The 17,226-nt window shown below is 38.6% G+C and overlaps 1 protein-coding gene and 1 long non-coding RNA gene across 11 annotated transcripts in view; one reads left to right on the top strand and one right to left on the bottom strand.

The window, feature by feature from the left end:
• LOC309627955 overlaps positions 1-17,226 on the bottom strand; it is a 166,729-nt gene that overhangs the window by 66,187 nt on the left and 83,316 nt on the right. For 2 of the 3 annotated variants that reach the window (XR_014244052.1, XR_014244053.1), the window contains exon 2: positions 479-4,476. This is a non-coding gene — a long non-coding RNA (uncharacterized lncRNA). The remainder of the gene's footprint in view (positions 1-478; positions 4,477-17,226) is intronic. The other variant, XR_014244054.1, reaches the window with a different exon arrangement.
• MTHFD2L (methylenetetrahydrofolate dehydrogenase (NADP+ dependent) 2 like) overlaps positions 1-17,226 on the top strand; it is a 145,643-nt gene that overhangs the window by 114,651 nt on the left and 13,766 nt on the right. For 6 of the 8 annotated variants that reach the window (XR_014244010.1, XR_014244011.1, XR_014244012.1 and 3 more), the window contains one exon: positions 5,246-5,371. The exons of 1 other annotated variant lie outside the window; for it this stretch is intronic. Coding sequence is in view for 4 of the 7 variants with exons in the window: in XM_082390262.1 (XP_082246388.1) it covers positions 5,246-5,371 (126 nt within the window). In the remaining 3 variants the exon portion in view is untranslated. Of the gene's footprint in view, positions 1-5,245; positions 5,372-12,237; positions 17,225-17,226 lie in introns of those variants that run through there. One more of the 8 variants, XM_082390261.1, reaches the window with a different exon arrangement.

The raw sequence follows: 17,226 nt of genomic DNA, 5'->3' as shown, positions 1-17,226 counted from the left end.
TGAAGAGACTGTCTTCTCCATTGTACATTCTTGCCTCCTTTGTCATAGATTAATTAACCATAAACGCATGGGTTTATTTCTGGGCTCTCTATTCTGTTCATTGATCTATGTGTCTGTTTTTGTGCCAACACTATGCTGTTTTGATTACTGTAGCTTTGTAGTGTAGTCTGAAATCTGGAAGGTGATTCCTCCAGCTCTGTTCTTTCTCAAGATTGTTTTTGCTATTTGAGGTAAACCTAGAAATTTTTAATGATGATATTACAAGTGTGACAACTAAATTTCATGTTACTGAATATTCTAGAATATAGAGTTTTGAAAATTACTAAATATCAAGGTGGGAGTTTACAACAGCAAATGTTTCTATAAAATCTAATAGCTATTTTATTGTACTTGTAATGTTTTTTATTACCTATGTACTTGAGGACTATATCTGCTGATGGACCAGCATAACATAAAATTACTTTGAACTGTTAGAAACTTCAAATTCAGTTTTGATTCACATCTTCTGAAATATGTGTTCTGCCCCAAATCTTCATCTGAATGATAAGAATATAATTACAGGGAAATTTCAGATTCTTTAGGTCCTGGCAGAGGATTTGGAAAAAGTATGAAGGTGCCTTAGTAAACTCCTGGGTATAACAGCCTAGGTATGTATATTGTTGATATTTCCAGAAGGCAAATAAGTATTGATTATTATGATCTAAAGGAACACTAAAGAAAACAAAATACAGATTTAAAGCTGAAACACATTGTCTCAGGAGGCACAAAGATAAAATAGAATTTGAGGTTGCTACTACAGGGAACCAGGGAATGAATATTCTATTTATGGCTCTAAAATTCTGAATGAGTCTATATCCTCAATGCATTGGTGTTTTTAACTAGGAGGACAAAAGTTTTAAGAACTAGTCCATTTCGTATTAGTTTTAGTCTATCTTTAGCTTGTACTTTAGGAGAGTATTATGTATGTTTAGATAGAGGCTCAGCCCTATTAATGCTGCCGATATCATAGAAGTGTTACCCACAAAAACTCTGACACCTCTTTGAGATCTTCAATTTGGGCTTGATTTAGACACAGTAAATCTAAGTCAGTATTCAAATTAGCTGTGACCTCATTATGAACAGGGAGTCCTCGGAGATTTTCAGGAAGGAGACCATCAAGAAATCATTTAATCTGCTGATTATTCCATTTTAAGTGTACATCTCTCCCTATCAAGTTAGCAATGTGGGGTCACAGAGGAGGCAATATTGCACCTCTGCTCTGGGACAGGACGTGCGGGATGTCTGACGATTCTTAGATACCCACCACCCAAGTGGTTTGTTTACTCCAAGGGAAATGTTGAATTAAATAACAAAGTTTAAGACTAATAAAGTAGCACCCAGGTCATGCAAAAGGTTGTCCTTTAACACTGTGGGAAATTTCTCCTTGTGAATTTTTAGGGATAAAATGAGGGATTCAATCTCTTCCTTACCCTATTGTGAATATTTCTAATGAGGAATAAGGACAGTATTTCTCTTTGTGGCTTATTTTATTACTCTTAAAGTTCTCTATATTGAGCTAAAATCTATTCCCTTCCTTTGTCCCTTCATTCTTCCTTCTGAAAATATATAAAGTAAATCTACTCCCTATTCAGTTTAACATACTGGAGACACTGCTGCAATTACTGGGTTTTGATTGTTTTTAGCTTTTTGGGTTTTTTTCCCCTGAGATAGGCAGCCTGAGTTTATTCAGCCATTCATCTACTTCAGAGATATTCGGCGTGTGGACCAGTACTGACCCATGACTGTTTCTTACCCTCTGGGAACTATAATTGTAGGTCCACAACAAGATAAGGAGCTGTGGCAGAATATAAGTCAACATACTGCTTTCTTCATTGAAAAAGTCTTGCTTTGAAAAAATAAAGCTAGCTGAATTCAACAGCTTGTTTAGTGATATAGCTGCTTTGCATTGTGGCATAAGCTTTTTCATCTTATCGAAGACTGACAGTAAACAGTTGAACCAGTTAGTTTGAGAGCACTGGCTCCATATGACATGATTTCTAGATCCATTCTAATCGTTCTTCTCTAGATCAGTCTCTAGAATACAACCAACATTTCCAGAGAGAATCTGCTGAAAATATAGTGGAAAACATTACATCCCTGTATCTGGACACTATTTGTCTTAGCATAGCCTAATAGTTTTTAATGAGTTTTTAATCAAGTAAAGCAACTGATCAGAATTATACATGTAACCCCTTTCTAATTCTTATTGCTGTTTATCGTCCATATTCCAAAGTGGCTACCTACTAGCTATTCTATCCAATTTTGTGTCATTTGCTAATATGGGCTATGCAGCTTTAGCTGTGTAAAAAAACAAAAAAAACAAACTCAGTCACTTTAAACAACCGCCTTTTAAAAAAAATTTCTCATGAATCTGGTTCAGCTGGTCAATTATGGTGACCTTGGCTCATCTCTTCTGACCTTGACTTGGCTTGTTCAAGTATCTGCCTTCAGCTGGTGGTTGGCTAGTTGACTGGTCGAAAATGGCCTCCACTGAAACAACTCAGCTCTCTTCACAGGATTGGAACCTGCCAGTTGGCTAGCTTGTACTTGTTCTCATGGCTGTGACAGGGTTCCAAAAAAGACAGGAAGCACACAAGACCTCTGTAAGGATCAGTCCCATCTCTGCCGTAAACTAGAGCAGGGAAAGGTGGAAAATGGACCTGGAGGAAGACAAAGATAAAGCAAACATTATAATGCCAGTGTGTTCTTCGAAGTTCTTCATACAAAATTTGAAAATGGCACTGAAAAATACTTTTCATGGAAGACCTCAATAGACCTTTTTAACGGATGCATTGATAAACCATTTCAGAATATGTGATTTAAACAGTCATGACTGTACCAATGAGAGCTTTTATACAGCCCACATTTTTCCATGTTAATAGGGGTTCAGTGAAAAATTCTGTCAAATGTGATGCTGCAATTCAGAAATCATCATAGTTTTCTGAACATAAATGATCATCACTGCATTATTTATAATAGCAAAATATTGGAAAGAGTGCAGGAATGAATGACTTATGGTAATTTATATAATAAATTATTTCATGTAATTTTTAAATTTCAAATAATTGATAAAATAGGAAAAAGCTCACAATTTAATTTTAATGCAAAGTGGTAAGATATACAGTGAAGCATGGTGCAAACCAAATTACAGGCTTTTATATCTAATGTAGAAATATTTTGAAATCCTAGAAAGAAATACAATAAAAATATACTTCTTATCTTTGGATGGCAAGATTATAGTGATTTTTGTTTCACTCTTAAACTTTTAAATATTTTTCAGATTTTCTGCAATGGACATATGTAACATAATCATCAGAAAAAAATGCATTCAGTTTTTTTCCATTTTGTAATTTTCCTGGGAATTAAAATCAAGCTCACATTTCCCTCTTTTCTGAAAATTGTGTATTTGACCATTCCCAGTTGATATTTTCTGAGATATTTTATTTAACAATTCTAATTAGGAGGGAGATTTGGATCTTTCTCAAAAGCACAGTAGCTGGATTTTAATAACTATTTCATCAACATTTTGATCTTAAAAATATTTCCTGCAGTTATAATCAATTATGGTTTCTTTTTCTATTGAATGCCAAGAAGAAACAGGATTTTATGACTATCTTTAGAGCAATACTCAATATCGATGCTAGAACTGGTAAAAAGGAAGAAGTTCTATGGGATAGGATAGGAAAGCAAGAGAAAAAATATATCTCAAACACTGATGCCTTCTTGGTTGTATCATTACGTGGCTGAGGAACCTATCAGCTAGCTACATCTATTTTGGCACTGTTTCTTTATAGCCTTTCAATTCTTACTAGCAGTAAAAATCATATGCCACAAGGTGACATTTAAACCATCTGGAATGTTTAAATGAATATTCAGACGCTAGAAGAAAGTGTCTGCTGACACAACAACAGGTAACCCTTTTCCAGCAAGGGATGTAGCAAGTGAAAGTGAGTAAATCACCTACCAGACACAGTGTCCACCAGAGGCATTCTGGTGGAGTAAAGATGGACACAAATTCTTTGATTTGTGGCAAGAATGAAATGGCATCTCCATCCCTCCTTTTAAATCTAAGTGGATTCTGTCACTGCCTGCCCAATAGAATATGACAGAAGTGACACTGTGCCAGTTTCCAGGTTCCAGTCTTAAGTGACGGGCACCTTCTATTTCCTATCACTTGGAACACTCACTCTTGGAAGCCAGCTGCCAGGTTGTGAGAAGCCCAAGCCGCATGGAGAGGCCACACCTATGTGCTCCATTTGACGGCCCCAGCTGCGCTCAGCCACCATGAGCATCAACTGTAGCCCTGTGAGTGCGCCACCTCGGACGACCAGCTGCATCATAGCTTTAGATGACTCCAGCCACAGCCACTATCGGACTCCATTTATGTGAAAGATCCCCAAGAAGATCCATCCAGCTGAGCTCAGCCAACTCACACAACTGTGGAACATAATAATTAGTTGTTTTAAGACACTAAGTTTGGGAATGGTTTTTTAATTTATAACAAAAAAATTGGAACACTAGCCATTGTTAGCTGGTACTGTTGTACCTGAAATAAAATTTGAAAAGAGTTATAAAATATAGATGGTGACATAACATCTCTGTAGAGCTATCTTTCAAACTTGAATGGAGAAATAGTGAGTAGAACTAACTGTTTCTTACACCATTCCAAGTCATATACAGACATAATGAATCAAAGAAACCAAGAAAAATAAATATAAAGCTCAAGATAGCCTTTCAGGTTTGGAGTGGATGAGATAATACTTTGTATTCAGCACTTTACAGTTTACCACAACCCTGAGGAATATGAATTATTACCATTTTCACTTTTTTTCTTTGTATCCTTCCTCCCTCCCTCCCTCCCTCCCGCTCTTCCTTCTCTCCACCTCCATCTTCCAAGTTGTTTTCACTCCACTCACCCTCAGCAGGAGCCTGTTTTATCTCCATAATCTTCCCATGCTATTTATAGTACATGAAATACAAAAGGATGCTGCTCAAGTGGGTGTCCATTTGGAGAAATGCTTTGGTAAGAAATTGCTTTGGTAAGCAGTCTCTAAGGTGAAAGGGTAAATCCTGGCAGGATTTCACCCAGAGGGGCCCCCATGTGCTACCTTTCCATGACAATAAGAAACTAATATATAAACTTTGTTCTACTCAAGGACAAAGCTTAAGTATTTTCCAGTGTTTTACAACTCTGTTTTGCTTTCAGGTATTCCAAAGTTGATTACATCTGATATGGTTAAAGAAGGTGCTGCTGTAATTGATGTGGGTATCAACTATGTCCATGACCCAATGACAGGAAAGACAAAATTAGTTGGAGACGTGGACTTTGAAGGTAGTAAACTTTATCTCTTTTGATACGTGAAGGAAAAAAAAAGATTCTATGTTGCATGTTTTGATAGTAGAAAGAGAAACTTTCTATTTGATTGGGCATTATTATCAACCATTACATTAATCTTTCCTCTGAGGGAAAAGAGTTTAATGACAATTACATATTTCCTTCCTTCCTTCTGCCTGACTTCCTTCCTTCACTCCTTTCTTCCTATCTTCCTTCCCCCTTTCTTTCAGCCCTTCCTTCTATCCTTCCTTTCCTCCATCTTTCCCTCCTTGGGAGAAAAATATAATTGTACCATTATTATTTAGCTTTAAGATGAAATTCCTTATAGTGCATTTTTTTAATGAAAGAATTCAGCCGGCCTTTTATAGTGAGCATTATTTTGACTTTTGGGAGTGTGTCTCTATACTCCATCATCCATGCTCCATACTCAGCCATTCACTCTCGGAGCAAGAAGACATCTTAGGGTGTGTTTGCTAACTCTATATTTCAGATCTAGACAGTTAACTGGATAATTCAAGTCAACATTCTTCACTTGTGTTTTAAAGAGGATGAGAAAAAGGAGCTAGGCTAACATTTCCATGGCCAATGAAGGAGATAAAGCACCCATTGTGTAGTAATAAAAAAATTTCCAACACAATGCCGTGTCTCTACAGATGAGGAAACCAACCGCAAGATAGATATATTTTTAGATGCCTGACCCCCAATCCAATTTTACTTCCAATATCTTTGTCAGATACTTACCTGCATTCAGGTTTTCAGTATAGTCTAGGAATCTTAGATGACTAATACTACAGGCATATAATAAAGTGGACATATTTTCATATTAGAAATATTTTATATATTAGATTGATCATTCTGGCCAAAAATCAGGGCCATGCGAGAACTTCCTTAAGTTATAGCTGTGTCTTTATAGACAAATTGAAAGGAAAGATGGTGCTCTTTCTAAAATAATTCAAATTTTACATTTTCTCTTGGAATCTAGTCATCAGCTGATGGTTTGCCCGAGTCCTAGCATGGTGTGGAATACAAATGAATATGCAGGGACTCAGAAGTGTCCTTCTGAGTGAGGTATTGGCCCCATGTATGTGAGATTCCAGGGTGCATCAGGGACCAGGTCCAGGTAGGCAAGGTGAGCCTGGTGCTAAAAAGAAAAGAAAAAAAGGAAAGAAAACCTGAGAACAAAATACTATGGGGACAGAATGGTGAAGAAAGCAAAGTACAGATGGACCTTATCACCTACTGCCCTCATAGGCTGTCATTCACAGGGCCCTGCCAGCCTAGAAGGGTGGCTCTCCAAGTGAACATGTGTGTCTGTATGTGTGTGTGTGTGTTACGTGTACATGTTGACCTCTTCAGGAAATGACCTTTTTTCTTTATTTCATTTTTCATGTTCAATCACTAATGTCAGATATCAATAATATATTTGAATTTCTCAACTTGAAAGAGTAAGGGTACATTTCATTTTAAAATGTATTTTATTTCTGACCTTATTTCTTATTCTTTTGCACTGTCATTCTGCTTCATGATTACATTTTAGTTACCAGGTTTATTGCAAAATCGCCACACACTTACGATGCACCCAGATGGCACAGACAGCACATAATAACCAGCTCGAGGCAAGAAAAGCAGGGATGTTAACAGCTCACAACCTTGACTGTGCTTGTGGGGCAAGCTTACTCAGCAGTTGGCAGTGTTTTATATAAGACCCTTCTCTTATATGATATTTCATTGGTCTCAGATCATTTCCATGCATTCTTATGTTTAGCTAAGAATTTTTTTTTGCTTGTAAGGGTATTATGAAAGCATTAAAAAATGAGCATTTTGGGGTGGGTGCATATGCTAAGTCACACATGGATATGAATCTCTTGGTAGTATCTATTCAATTAAATTGCAGTTATGTGTATCTAAGTATATAATGAAACAAAAAAAGAAATGACCATGAGAGACAAAGATATAAGATGAGCAGGAAAGAGCATTGGGCTGGGAGACTGAAGAGATGCTCTTAGACCTAGTATGGCAACCTGATAACTTTGCAACCTTTCTGGCCATCAGTGTTGTTATCGCTTAAATGATAACAATGTTGGCAACGGCTCCTTCCAGCTCTAACACTTGGTGCATCTTGGACATTCAGCTGAGTGCTACCACATGATTGTGTAAAAACACAGAAACTTTCGGAAAGTCAGGTTTTTCTGACCCTATCATAAATTACGCCCATGTGACTGATAATATTACTCTTGTTGCCCTGCTGGTTCATGGAACCAGAGCCCTAAGGAAGACCTGGACTTGGTAAAGAAAGCCTTGTCGGTGAGGCCATGACTCAGCCACCCAGAGGAGCACGCAAGTGATAGGTTTTGACATGCTGCTCTTCAGTTTGTTGATCAGGACTTAACTTGAGGTGAGGGATGATCCTGCAGCTGAGAGGGAGGAGCTTTCATGTGGGTTCTGATGCAAAACTTACAGGTAGTGTTTGGCTGTAAATTGCCACAGGGAGTGTGGCTGCTTTGTGAGTATCAGTGAAAGTTTCACTATAACCATAGCCAAGAAGATAAAACAGACACAGGTAAAATCCAGTGCTGAAGTAAATTGTCCTTGCAGAAGTCTTTAGCTCACTAGTAAAGGAAACAACATGGCCTATTTCAAGTAGATTACTTTGATGGGAATGATTTTTAAAGAAAAATTTCATCCACGACCTCATTTGGGCACTACTGGAAATATGTAAATAACTGCAAATTATTTTACAAATTCAATGATTTATAAAACCAGGAGTCATTTAATCTATTTTATTTCTAAGAAAATATAGATGCCTACTTGTATTCTTCTTCACTATTAGATATTTTAGCTTCAATTTTAAATCAGGCTTCTCTCTAAGAAGAGTGATATTTTATATCAAATACAACATGAAGACTGCATCACTCTTACTATAGTTCTTGACAAAAGGAAATATAAAAACACCCTAAATATTTCCTTTTGACTTTAAGGTCAGGTTTTCTGTCTTGGTTTAGATATAATTCCCTCTAGACCACATCTTCCTTCATCTACTAGGGTTTCCTGCTCTTATTTCCTGCTCTTATTTCCTGCTCTTATTTCCTGCTCTTATTTCCTGCTCTCATAGCCAGTGTTTGTGTAGTGCTTACAGTGTGCTAGGTATTGTTCTCAGGCTTTTACATATGATAACCCTATAAGTAGATATTGTTTAATTTTGATTCAGTTATTATGATACCCCTATAAGGTAGGTATTGTTATGCCAACTACAAATTGGCACTTGCCATCTGCCTCTACAAGGATTAAATCAAGAGCTGCTGCAGCTGCTGACCTTCAACACCCCCTGAGAGGAGTTCAGGGTGGAGGTCAGGAAGGAGGCACTCTGGGCTCTGGGAAAAACTGGCAGAACAGGTCTTCAGATAGAGATTTTCAGGAGAAGATTTTATGAGCCCAATTCTTGCATCTCCTCGTATCTAGAGAAGCACTAAAATCCTTCATGGTGATGCCTGTTCCTCGTGACTAGCAGTAACCTTCACGAGACTAGCAGCAACCTTCTGCAAAAACTATGTACTTGATTGCCTGTACTCCCCCTTCACCAGAATCACTGACCTTCCCTCCTACCTCTTTAGATCAGTTTCTCAGAGCTTTCTGAAATTCTGTCTCCCGGGCTATAGTCCTCATTTTGCACCAAATAAAACTTAACTCCTAACTCTCACGTTGTTTATTTTTTTTCAGTTGACAGTTATTATGCTGCATTTTACAGAGGCACACAAAGCCTGAGCATCTTGCCTGAGAGGACATAGCATGGGGGGCACCGTGGGTTTGTAGGCATTTATCATTTTTACCCTTTATTATCTAGACTATCCTATATTTCACTTGGTTAATACTTTCCTTTTAGGACGTTGAGTTATTTCTTTTATCCCCTGCCCACCTTATGTATAATAGCAGGTTTTAAAGTGCCTAAACAACAGTATTGGTGTACAACAGTCCTCACTTTGCATGGTTCTGATATACACAAATTTCAATTACCACGGATTAGCTAAATAACACCAGTCCCCCAGTAGAGTGATTTGAATTTCAGTTAGTAATTGCATCAAGTGCAAACTTATCTGCTAGCTCTTCAGGGCACAAATCGTGATGTCAGTAACAAATGTGCATCATGATCTGTGACAAATCATACCACTTCTTTCAAAGTCTGTGGGCGATTGGTCATGGCACATCTGTTATTCAGTTCAGACAGCAAAGTGTGTAGTTCTGTTGACGCTTTGTTTCTCAGTGATAAACCACATAACATTTTGCAAAAATACATCATGCAAAGAGAGAATTGCCAGCAAAGAAATGAAAAGTGATCATGCTGAAAGTGAAATTTGAAATAGCTGACCATGGGATGTTGACAGTGCCACTGTTTGCCATTTGAGACTCTAGATATACAGCCAGACGAACTTAGTGAAGGCGAACTTATCGACATAAATGAGGAAAGTGATTGTTACTGAAAGGATGACAGTGTCCCAGGGGAAGTGACACTGGCATAAAACTCTACATTAAAGGAACTCTCAGAGATATTTCATGACATAAGAAAGGGCAAAGACAAAATGTTGGAAGTGGATCCAAACTTAGAAAGGAATCTGACAATTCATCAAGTCATAAAAGAGATACTAGCTTTGTGTTATAAGGTATACGACCAGGGGAAGAAAAGCAGTATTCAAACTACTCTTCATAAGATTTTTACAAATAAAGAAAACACTTTGATTCTCAATGTTTCTAATGTTTAAATTATGGTATAATAAATAAATACTAGTTTTACTATTATTTTCAATTCTCTGTACATTTATAAATCACAGTAAGAGAGTTTTTAGTGTTTTGACAAAAAATTTTTAAAGGTCGTTGAGCAAATGTAATTTCCCCCCATTGATTATTAAGATTACTTTGCACTGTTTCAGCTTGCATAGTCATTTTTATGATCTTACATTACTGTAAAAAGTGAGCCCTCCCTGCATTTATCTCTATGTTCAATAAAATTCATGAAATTAGTGGTCATATGTTCAAATTCATATCCACTGTCATAGTCACCTCTACTACATGATTATTCAATTGTGTTTGATTACAATTTCTCAGTATTACTACCCATGGAGGTTATGCAGTGTTGGAGGCATTGTTTGCTTAGCACCTTTTCTAGGAAATCCACACTGGTGCTTTTGCTCAAAATAGATACAAGTTAGGCCTCTATGCAACACCATTCCTCTCTGGGTGCGTTGAGGAATAAATAAAGCCTTAAAGCTATTACTAAAGTGCTATTTTGTTTTGTATTGATCCTCAGTTATGGAACTCAAGATAGCTCATCATTGCTTCCAGCATCTGACAGGTGCTTACTGCTACCTTTCAATTACTTGAACATGCCTCCCCCCTTCAATTTAAGACATTACAAGAAGAAACAGTATTTTAAAACATCAGTGATAAAATTACTGTGTATGTCGAAAAATTGTTTTTCATTACAAACAATCATAAAATAAATAATCTTCTGAAAACCTTACATTTGCTAATATAGATTTAAAACAAAACAATGAGGCATACCCACTTTCACTTGGAATTTCTTTTAATCATTTTCTATTGGTAGCTTTGAAAGGAAATTCATACATTCCTAACAAAGAAGGCTGTATTCTCATGAAACAGAAATAAGAGATGATATGGTATGAGTTGTAAACTGCTTCTTCTGAATAATGAGCTGGGAAACAGTCTATGGGCCAGGACTCAGAAGCTCATAATTACGATGCTTTTGTAACAGCCATTCACTGAATGGATTTGGTCAGCTGAACAATCTAATTAATGACTTCCTATGCTGTTACTTCAGCTAAGCTTGTTCACATTGGTGAACATTCATATGCCTCATTTACACCTCGTAGATAACACACAGATGTGTCTATAATTTTTGGCAGCTTCAATAGCTTTGCCTCAGTTTTGTGATGAATTCTGCAGGAATTGAGGTGGAATGAAAGGAACTGAAATGTCTGCTCTGTATTTCCTCCCATCTCTCCTCCTTGTCTTCAATTCTTCCATCTCTGACCGCTCTGCTCCACTTACTGGTCTGTAAGAAAGCAGGGAGTAAGACAATGCTGGGAAGAACTGGTGAGAAGAAAGCAAAGAGATAGGAAGGAGGAACAGTGTGTAGCACTTTTCTTAGAATCAGAATAGGTGGGGTTAATGTCTAAGCATGATTCTCTTTGCTGACTTAAACTTATAGGATAGTAAATAGAAGTTATAGAGGTAAGTCTAAAGGTACATATATTGTTAATGGAACTGATTTAAATTATCAAAATAAAGAAGCCATGTTTTATGTGTTGAATCCTCTAACACAACCAATAGTTTTTTTTTCTATAACTACAGTTGCTTCTAGACATTTTGTGTATGCATATTTTACATACTTTAAGGAATATATGACTTATGCACTTAAATTTTTATCAGTCATTTTCCATGCTGAGGTCCTAGCTCATGGTTATGTTCAATGAATATATCATGGTTTGCCTCGCTCCTTCTCTGTTGTTAAATGCTTGTTTCCCTTTTTTCCCCCTCTAAGTATTATACTAGAGTATAGGTTAAGCTGCTATAGCAAAGGGACACCAAAATACATGAACTCAACAGAATAGATTAGTTCACTCCCATAAAAGTCCAGAGTTAGGCAGACAATCAGCTCTGCTTCATTCAGGGATACTGGTTTCATCCATCTTACCTTTTATATTAGTTTGACAGAACTGCCGTAACTAAGTACCACAGACTGGGTGGCTTAAACAACAGAAATTTATTTCACATAATTCTGGAGGCTAGAAGTCAGAAATCAAGGTGTGGCCAGGGTTATTTCTTCTACTGCCTCTCTCCGTGGCTTATAGGTGGTCGTCTTCTCCCTGTATCTTCACATCATCTTCCTTCTGTACATACCTGTGTCCAAATTTCCTTTCTTATAAGGACACCAGTCATATTGGATGAAGGCCTACACCAATGGCCTTGTTTTAACTTAATTACCTCTTGAAAGACCCTCTCTCCAAATACAGCGACATTCTGAGGTACTGAGGTTGACTTCAACGTATGAATTTTGGGGGGACACAATTCAGCCTGTAACGCTATTCCACTTGAGCATTGTTATCCACACAGTTGAATTGCCTCCTCATCCATGGTTCCTTCCATGGAGGTGAAAGAGAGATGAAGGCAAGTGACTTCACTTTTGAGAAAATTGAACTGGAAGATGCATGTATCATTTCTGGTTGCATCCTATTGACCTGAACATAGTCACATGGCTGCTCCTATGTGGGAGTAAAAAAGATGTGGAATTTAGAGTCTCTAGATGGGCACCATACTTGGGTGAATAGCAATCCATTCTGTATATAAGAACTTGAAGACCAACCTCTTAACTTGGGAAAAAAAAAGAGATTTCTTCATCCAGCATCCACATACCATTCAGTCTGTCCTAAATTCATTCTGTTATGAAAACCTCAGGGACAATCTCATCATTGTCTGCTTGCTTTTTAGTCAGTTTCAAAGCATGAGCTGCTTTGTTTTTCCCTAGGGGGTTAGTGGACGCCTAGTGTCAGCGAAGTTATGTCTTGACTCAGTTGTTACAGTATTAACTCTGATCTCTCTGTAGGTAAAGGATATGTAGATTTCCAATAGAATTTGCATAGTCTTTATAGCCTCATCAAACTATCTGGTTCTAACTACATTCATTTTTATTATTCAATCATTGGTAGAGACTAGACACTTTTTGACTACTTCATGCAATGTCAAAAATTATATCAAGACCTTTTGGGGCTTCCATTTTTCGTAACTCCACCTTTACTGACCTTATTTTCAGGCTCTTGATTATTACTGATGTTTTCAGTAGCCCTTCTAATTCACTAGGCTATACTTTTTTATTGAAGTGTATGTCATGCAATATGTCCAGAAGTTGGAAAAATAACAAAGGGAGCAGGTCAGGAGACACTCCTTGGCCCAGGAACCATCTGCAACATGTCCTGAGAAGGAAAGGCCCATGACTTACCACTTATTTTGACTGGTGAGAAAGAGAAACCTACAAAGTGGGATGTGGCAGGAGAGCAGGAGGCCTTCAGGGTGGTATGCTGGGAGGAAAGCCAGCTGGCTCAGGTCCACAAGCTTCCCTCTGCCCCTGCTGGTCTCACAGTGGCACACAAACTGAGAAAGGGCTCCCAGAGTGTTCCAGGCCAGGTTAAGGGTAAAGCTGGGACACCAGATAAATGGGATAGCAACAGAGAGTAGGTTTGCCAAGGCTGAATTGGGCCATGTTAGCCAAGAGGTGGGCAGGGGGCCACAGTGTAGGGGTCTGACTCAGACTCAGGGCCCCCGGCCTCAGGAGATGGAGCTATTGCCATTGCCACGAGGCTCTTCTGAAGACCAAGGGCCAGGCCTGGGCACAGCCTACAGAGACCCCAGTCGTGGGGGCAATGGTACTTTAAGGCAGCCCGAGTCGAGAAGGCCTGGGTCATACTTGTAGGAACTGGGGACAAGCCTATAAGAAAGCTCTTGGCTACTGTTCCTGGGGCCCAGGGCTGCATAGGGTCCCAAAGACCCATGTTTCTCCTGGTTCAAGTGTTAAGATTTTTTGCATATGCCCAGCCAGGCAAGGTGAGATACCTGCTGTTAGAACACAGCCTGTGCATATACACCCAGAAGCGGGATTGCTGGATCTATTTTTAATTTTTTGAGGAAATCCATCCTGTTTTCGACAGTGGTTGTACCAATTTACATTCTCACTAACAGTGCACGTGTTCCCTTTTCTCCACATCTTCACTAAAACTTATTTCTTGTCTTTTTGATAGTAGCCATTCTAACAAGTGTGAGGTGGTATCTCACTGTGGTTTTGATTTGCATTTCACTGATGATTAGTGATGTTCAGCAATATTTCATGTACCATTGGCCACTTGTATGTCTTCTTTGGGAAAATATCCATTCATTTCCTTGGCCCATTGTTTTAATTGGGTTGTTTGGGGTTTCTTTTGCTATTTAGTTGTATGAGTTCTTTATATATTTTGGTTATTAATCCCGTATCCAATATGTGGTTTGCAAATATTTTCTCCTATTCTGTAAGTTGCCTTTTCATTTTGTTGTTACTTTTTCTGTGCTGGAGGTTTTTAGTTTAATGTTGTCCCACTTGTTGATTTTTACTTTTGTTGCTTGTGCTTTGGTGTCATATCCAAAAAACTGTTGCTAAGACCAATGTTAAGGAGCTTCTTCCCTATGTTTTCTTCTGGGAGTTTTATGGTATCAGGTCTTACATAGACTTTAATCCATTTCAAGTTAATTTTTGTGAGTGCTGTGAGAAAGGGCCCCAATTTCATTTTTCTTCATGTGGTTATCCCGTTTTCCTAGCATTGTTTGTTGAAGACACTATCCTTTTCCCATTGAGTATTCTTGTCTCCCTTGTCAAATATTAGTTGACCCTGTATGTGGGGCTTATTTCCGAGTTCTCAGTTCTCTTCCATTGGTCTGTGTGTCTATTTTTATGCCGGTATGGTACTGCTTTCATTACTGTAGCTTTGTAATATAGTGAGAAGTCAGGGAGTGTGATGCCCCCATCTTTGTTCTCAGCACTGCTTTAGCTATTCAGGGTCTTCTGTGTTTTCATACAAATTCTAGGATTTTTTTTTTTTCTATTTCTGTGAAAAATGCCATTGAAATTTTGGTAGAGATTGAACCAAATATATAAATGGCTTTGGGTAGTATGGACAATTAAAAAATATTAACTCCTCCAACCCATGAACATGGAATATCTTTCTGTTTATTTGTGTCTTCTTCTATTTCTTTCCTCAAAGTCTTGCAGTTTTCATTGTACAGATCTTTCATTTCCTTGGTTAAGTTTATTCCTAAGTATTTTATTGTTTTATGAAGCTATTGTGAGCAGGATAGTTTCATTATTTCATTTTAAGATATTTCATTGTTAGTGTATGGAAACAGAACTGATTTCTGTATGTTGATTTTATGAACAATCCCACTTCTGGTATATATCCAAAGGAAATGAAAATAGGATTTCAAAAAGATATGTCATGTTTATTGCAGTTTTATTCGCAAAAGATATGGAAATAACCTGTGTCCCTTAATAGATGAATGGATAAAGAAGATGTGATATATATACAATGGAATATTATATAACCATGAGAAAGAAGGAAATCCTGCCATTTGCAACAACATGGATAGATTTTGAAGGCATTATGCTTAGTGAGATAAGCCAGACCGAGAAAGAAAAATACTCTATGCTCTCACTTATATGTGGAATCTAAAAAAGCTGAACTCATAGAAACAGAGTTGGATGGTGGTTACTAGGGGCTGGGTGGGAGAACTGGGGAGATGTTAAAGGATACAAACTTGCAACTAGAAGATAAATAAGTTCTGAAGATCTAATGCACAGCATAATGATATAGTCAACAATACTATATTATACACTTCAAACTTGCTAAAAGACCAGTTGTTCTCACCACAAAAAAGAAATTATAATTCTGTGACGTGATAAAGCTGTTAACTAAACTTACAGTGGTAATCATATTGCAATATATAAATGTGTCAAATTAACAGGTTTGTACACATTAAACTTACACAATGTCAATTATATCTCAATACATTTTTTTAAAAAAGAACACGGCATGCAGGATGTTAGGATCGGCCTGAGACACTGCGGGCAGGGATGGGGACCGGGACTCACACCTGGGTTTCTGCTCCTCAGTGCCCTGCTTGCCCTTCGGATCCTCCTTTGGGGCCCTGTGTGCTGCCCTGCTGGGCACCCTCCTGTGGACAGTCTGGGAAGGCAGTGGGGCCAAGTGCCCTCCTGCAGCTGGGTTAGCTTCACAGGGAGGCGGGACCAGCACCAGCTCACTAAGCTACCGAGGAAAACAGTTTTCATGATGGAGTCTGTGCTTGAACTCGGGGAGGGATTTGTGGATGAGGAGTGGTTGGTCCTAGAGAGGGAGGGAAAAGGGGGCATCTAGCCCAGCCACCCTGGGAAAGTAAGGAGAAAGAGAAGGCCAAACCTTGCGCTGGTCTGTCCATCCACTCCAGGCCTATAACCCACTCGTTTCTTAAACTGCCCCAGGAACGAGACACGTCCAGCCTTGGAGGGGAGACAACAGCTGAGCCCACCCCTGGCAGTGATTTCTCTCTGGCCCACAGTTCCCTGCACAGTAAAGGCCTAGGGGTTCTCTGGCCCCTCACAATAACCCTTTCTAAAAAATGCTGAGGAGGACAGTGGGAAGAGGAGGGGCTGCTCGGGGTCCTCTCAGGAATTCCTGGAGGCCAGAGAGGAACTGCGGGATGGGATGCAGGAGGGAGTGGGAGATGCTATGTGTCTGGCATTGTCATAGGCACTTGGGATGCAACAGTGACAGAAATAGGCCAAGTCCTTCCCCAAAAGTAGCTTACATTCTGGTTGGAGAAGACAGATAATAAATAAATACATACATATGCTATATTAGGCAGTATTTAATGTTACAAAAATAAAACAAGGGGGGCTACAGATTTATGGAGTGAGGTTGTTTAGAAAGGGTGGTCAGAGAAAGCTAACTGCTGACCTGAACAAAGTGAGGGAGAGAGCCATGTGGATATATGGGGGAGGAACAGTCCAGACACATGGAACAGCACGTGTAGAAACCCTGAGGTGCAGTGTGGCTGCTGGTATTGATAAGCTGAAGAAGGCCACTGTAACTGGGACAGAATAAATAGGGGGAAGAATGCTCGGATATAAACTCAACGAGGTAGCAGTAGGGGTGCCACATCATGACCGGCCTTACAGACCATGGAAAGGAATTTGAATTTTACTCTAAGTGCAATGGAAAGCCATTGGAGGATTTGGGCCAAAGACATGATATTTTTGCATTTTC

The sequence above is a fragment of the Balaenoptera borealis genome (assembly GCF_965194805.1).
Source record: "Balaenoptera borealis genome assembly, chromosome: 4".
In the NCBI taxonomy this organism is placed as follows: domain Eukaryota; kingdom Metazoa; phylum Chordata; class Mammalia; order Artiodactyla; family Balaenopteridae; genus Balaenoptera; species Balaenoptera borealis.
This window is presented reverse-complemented; position numbering and strand designations above follow the sequence as displayed.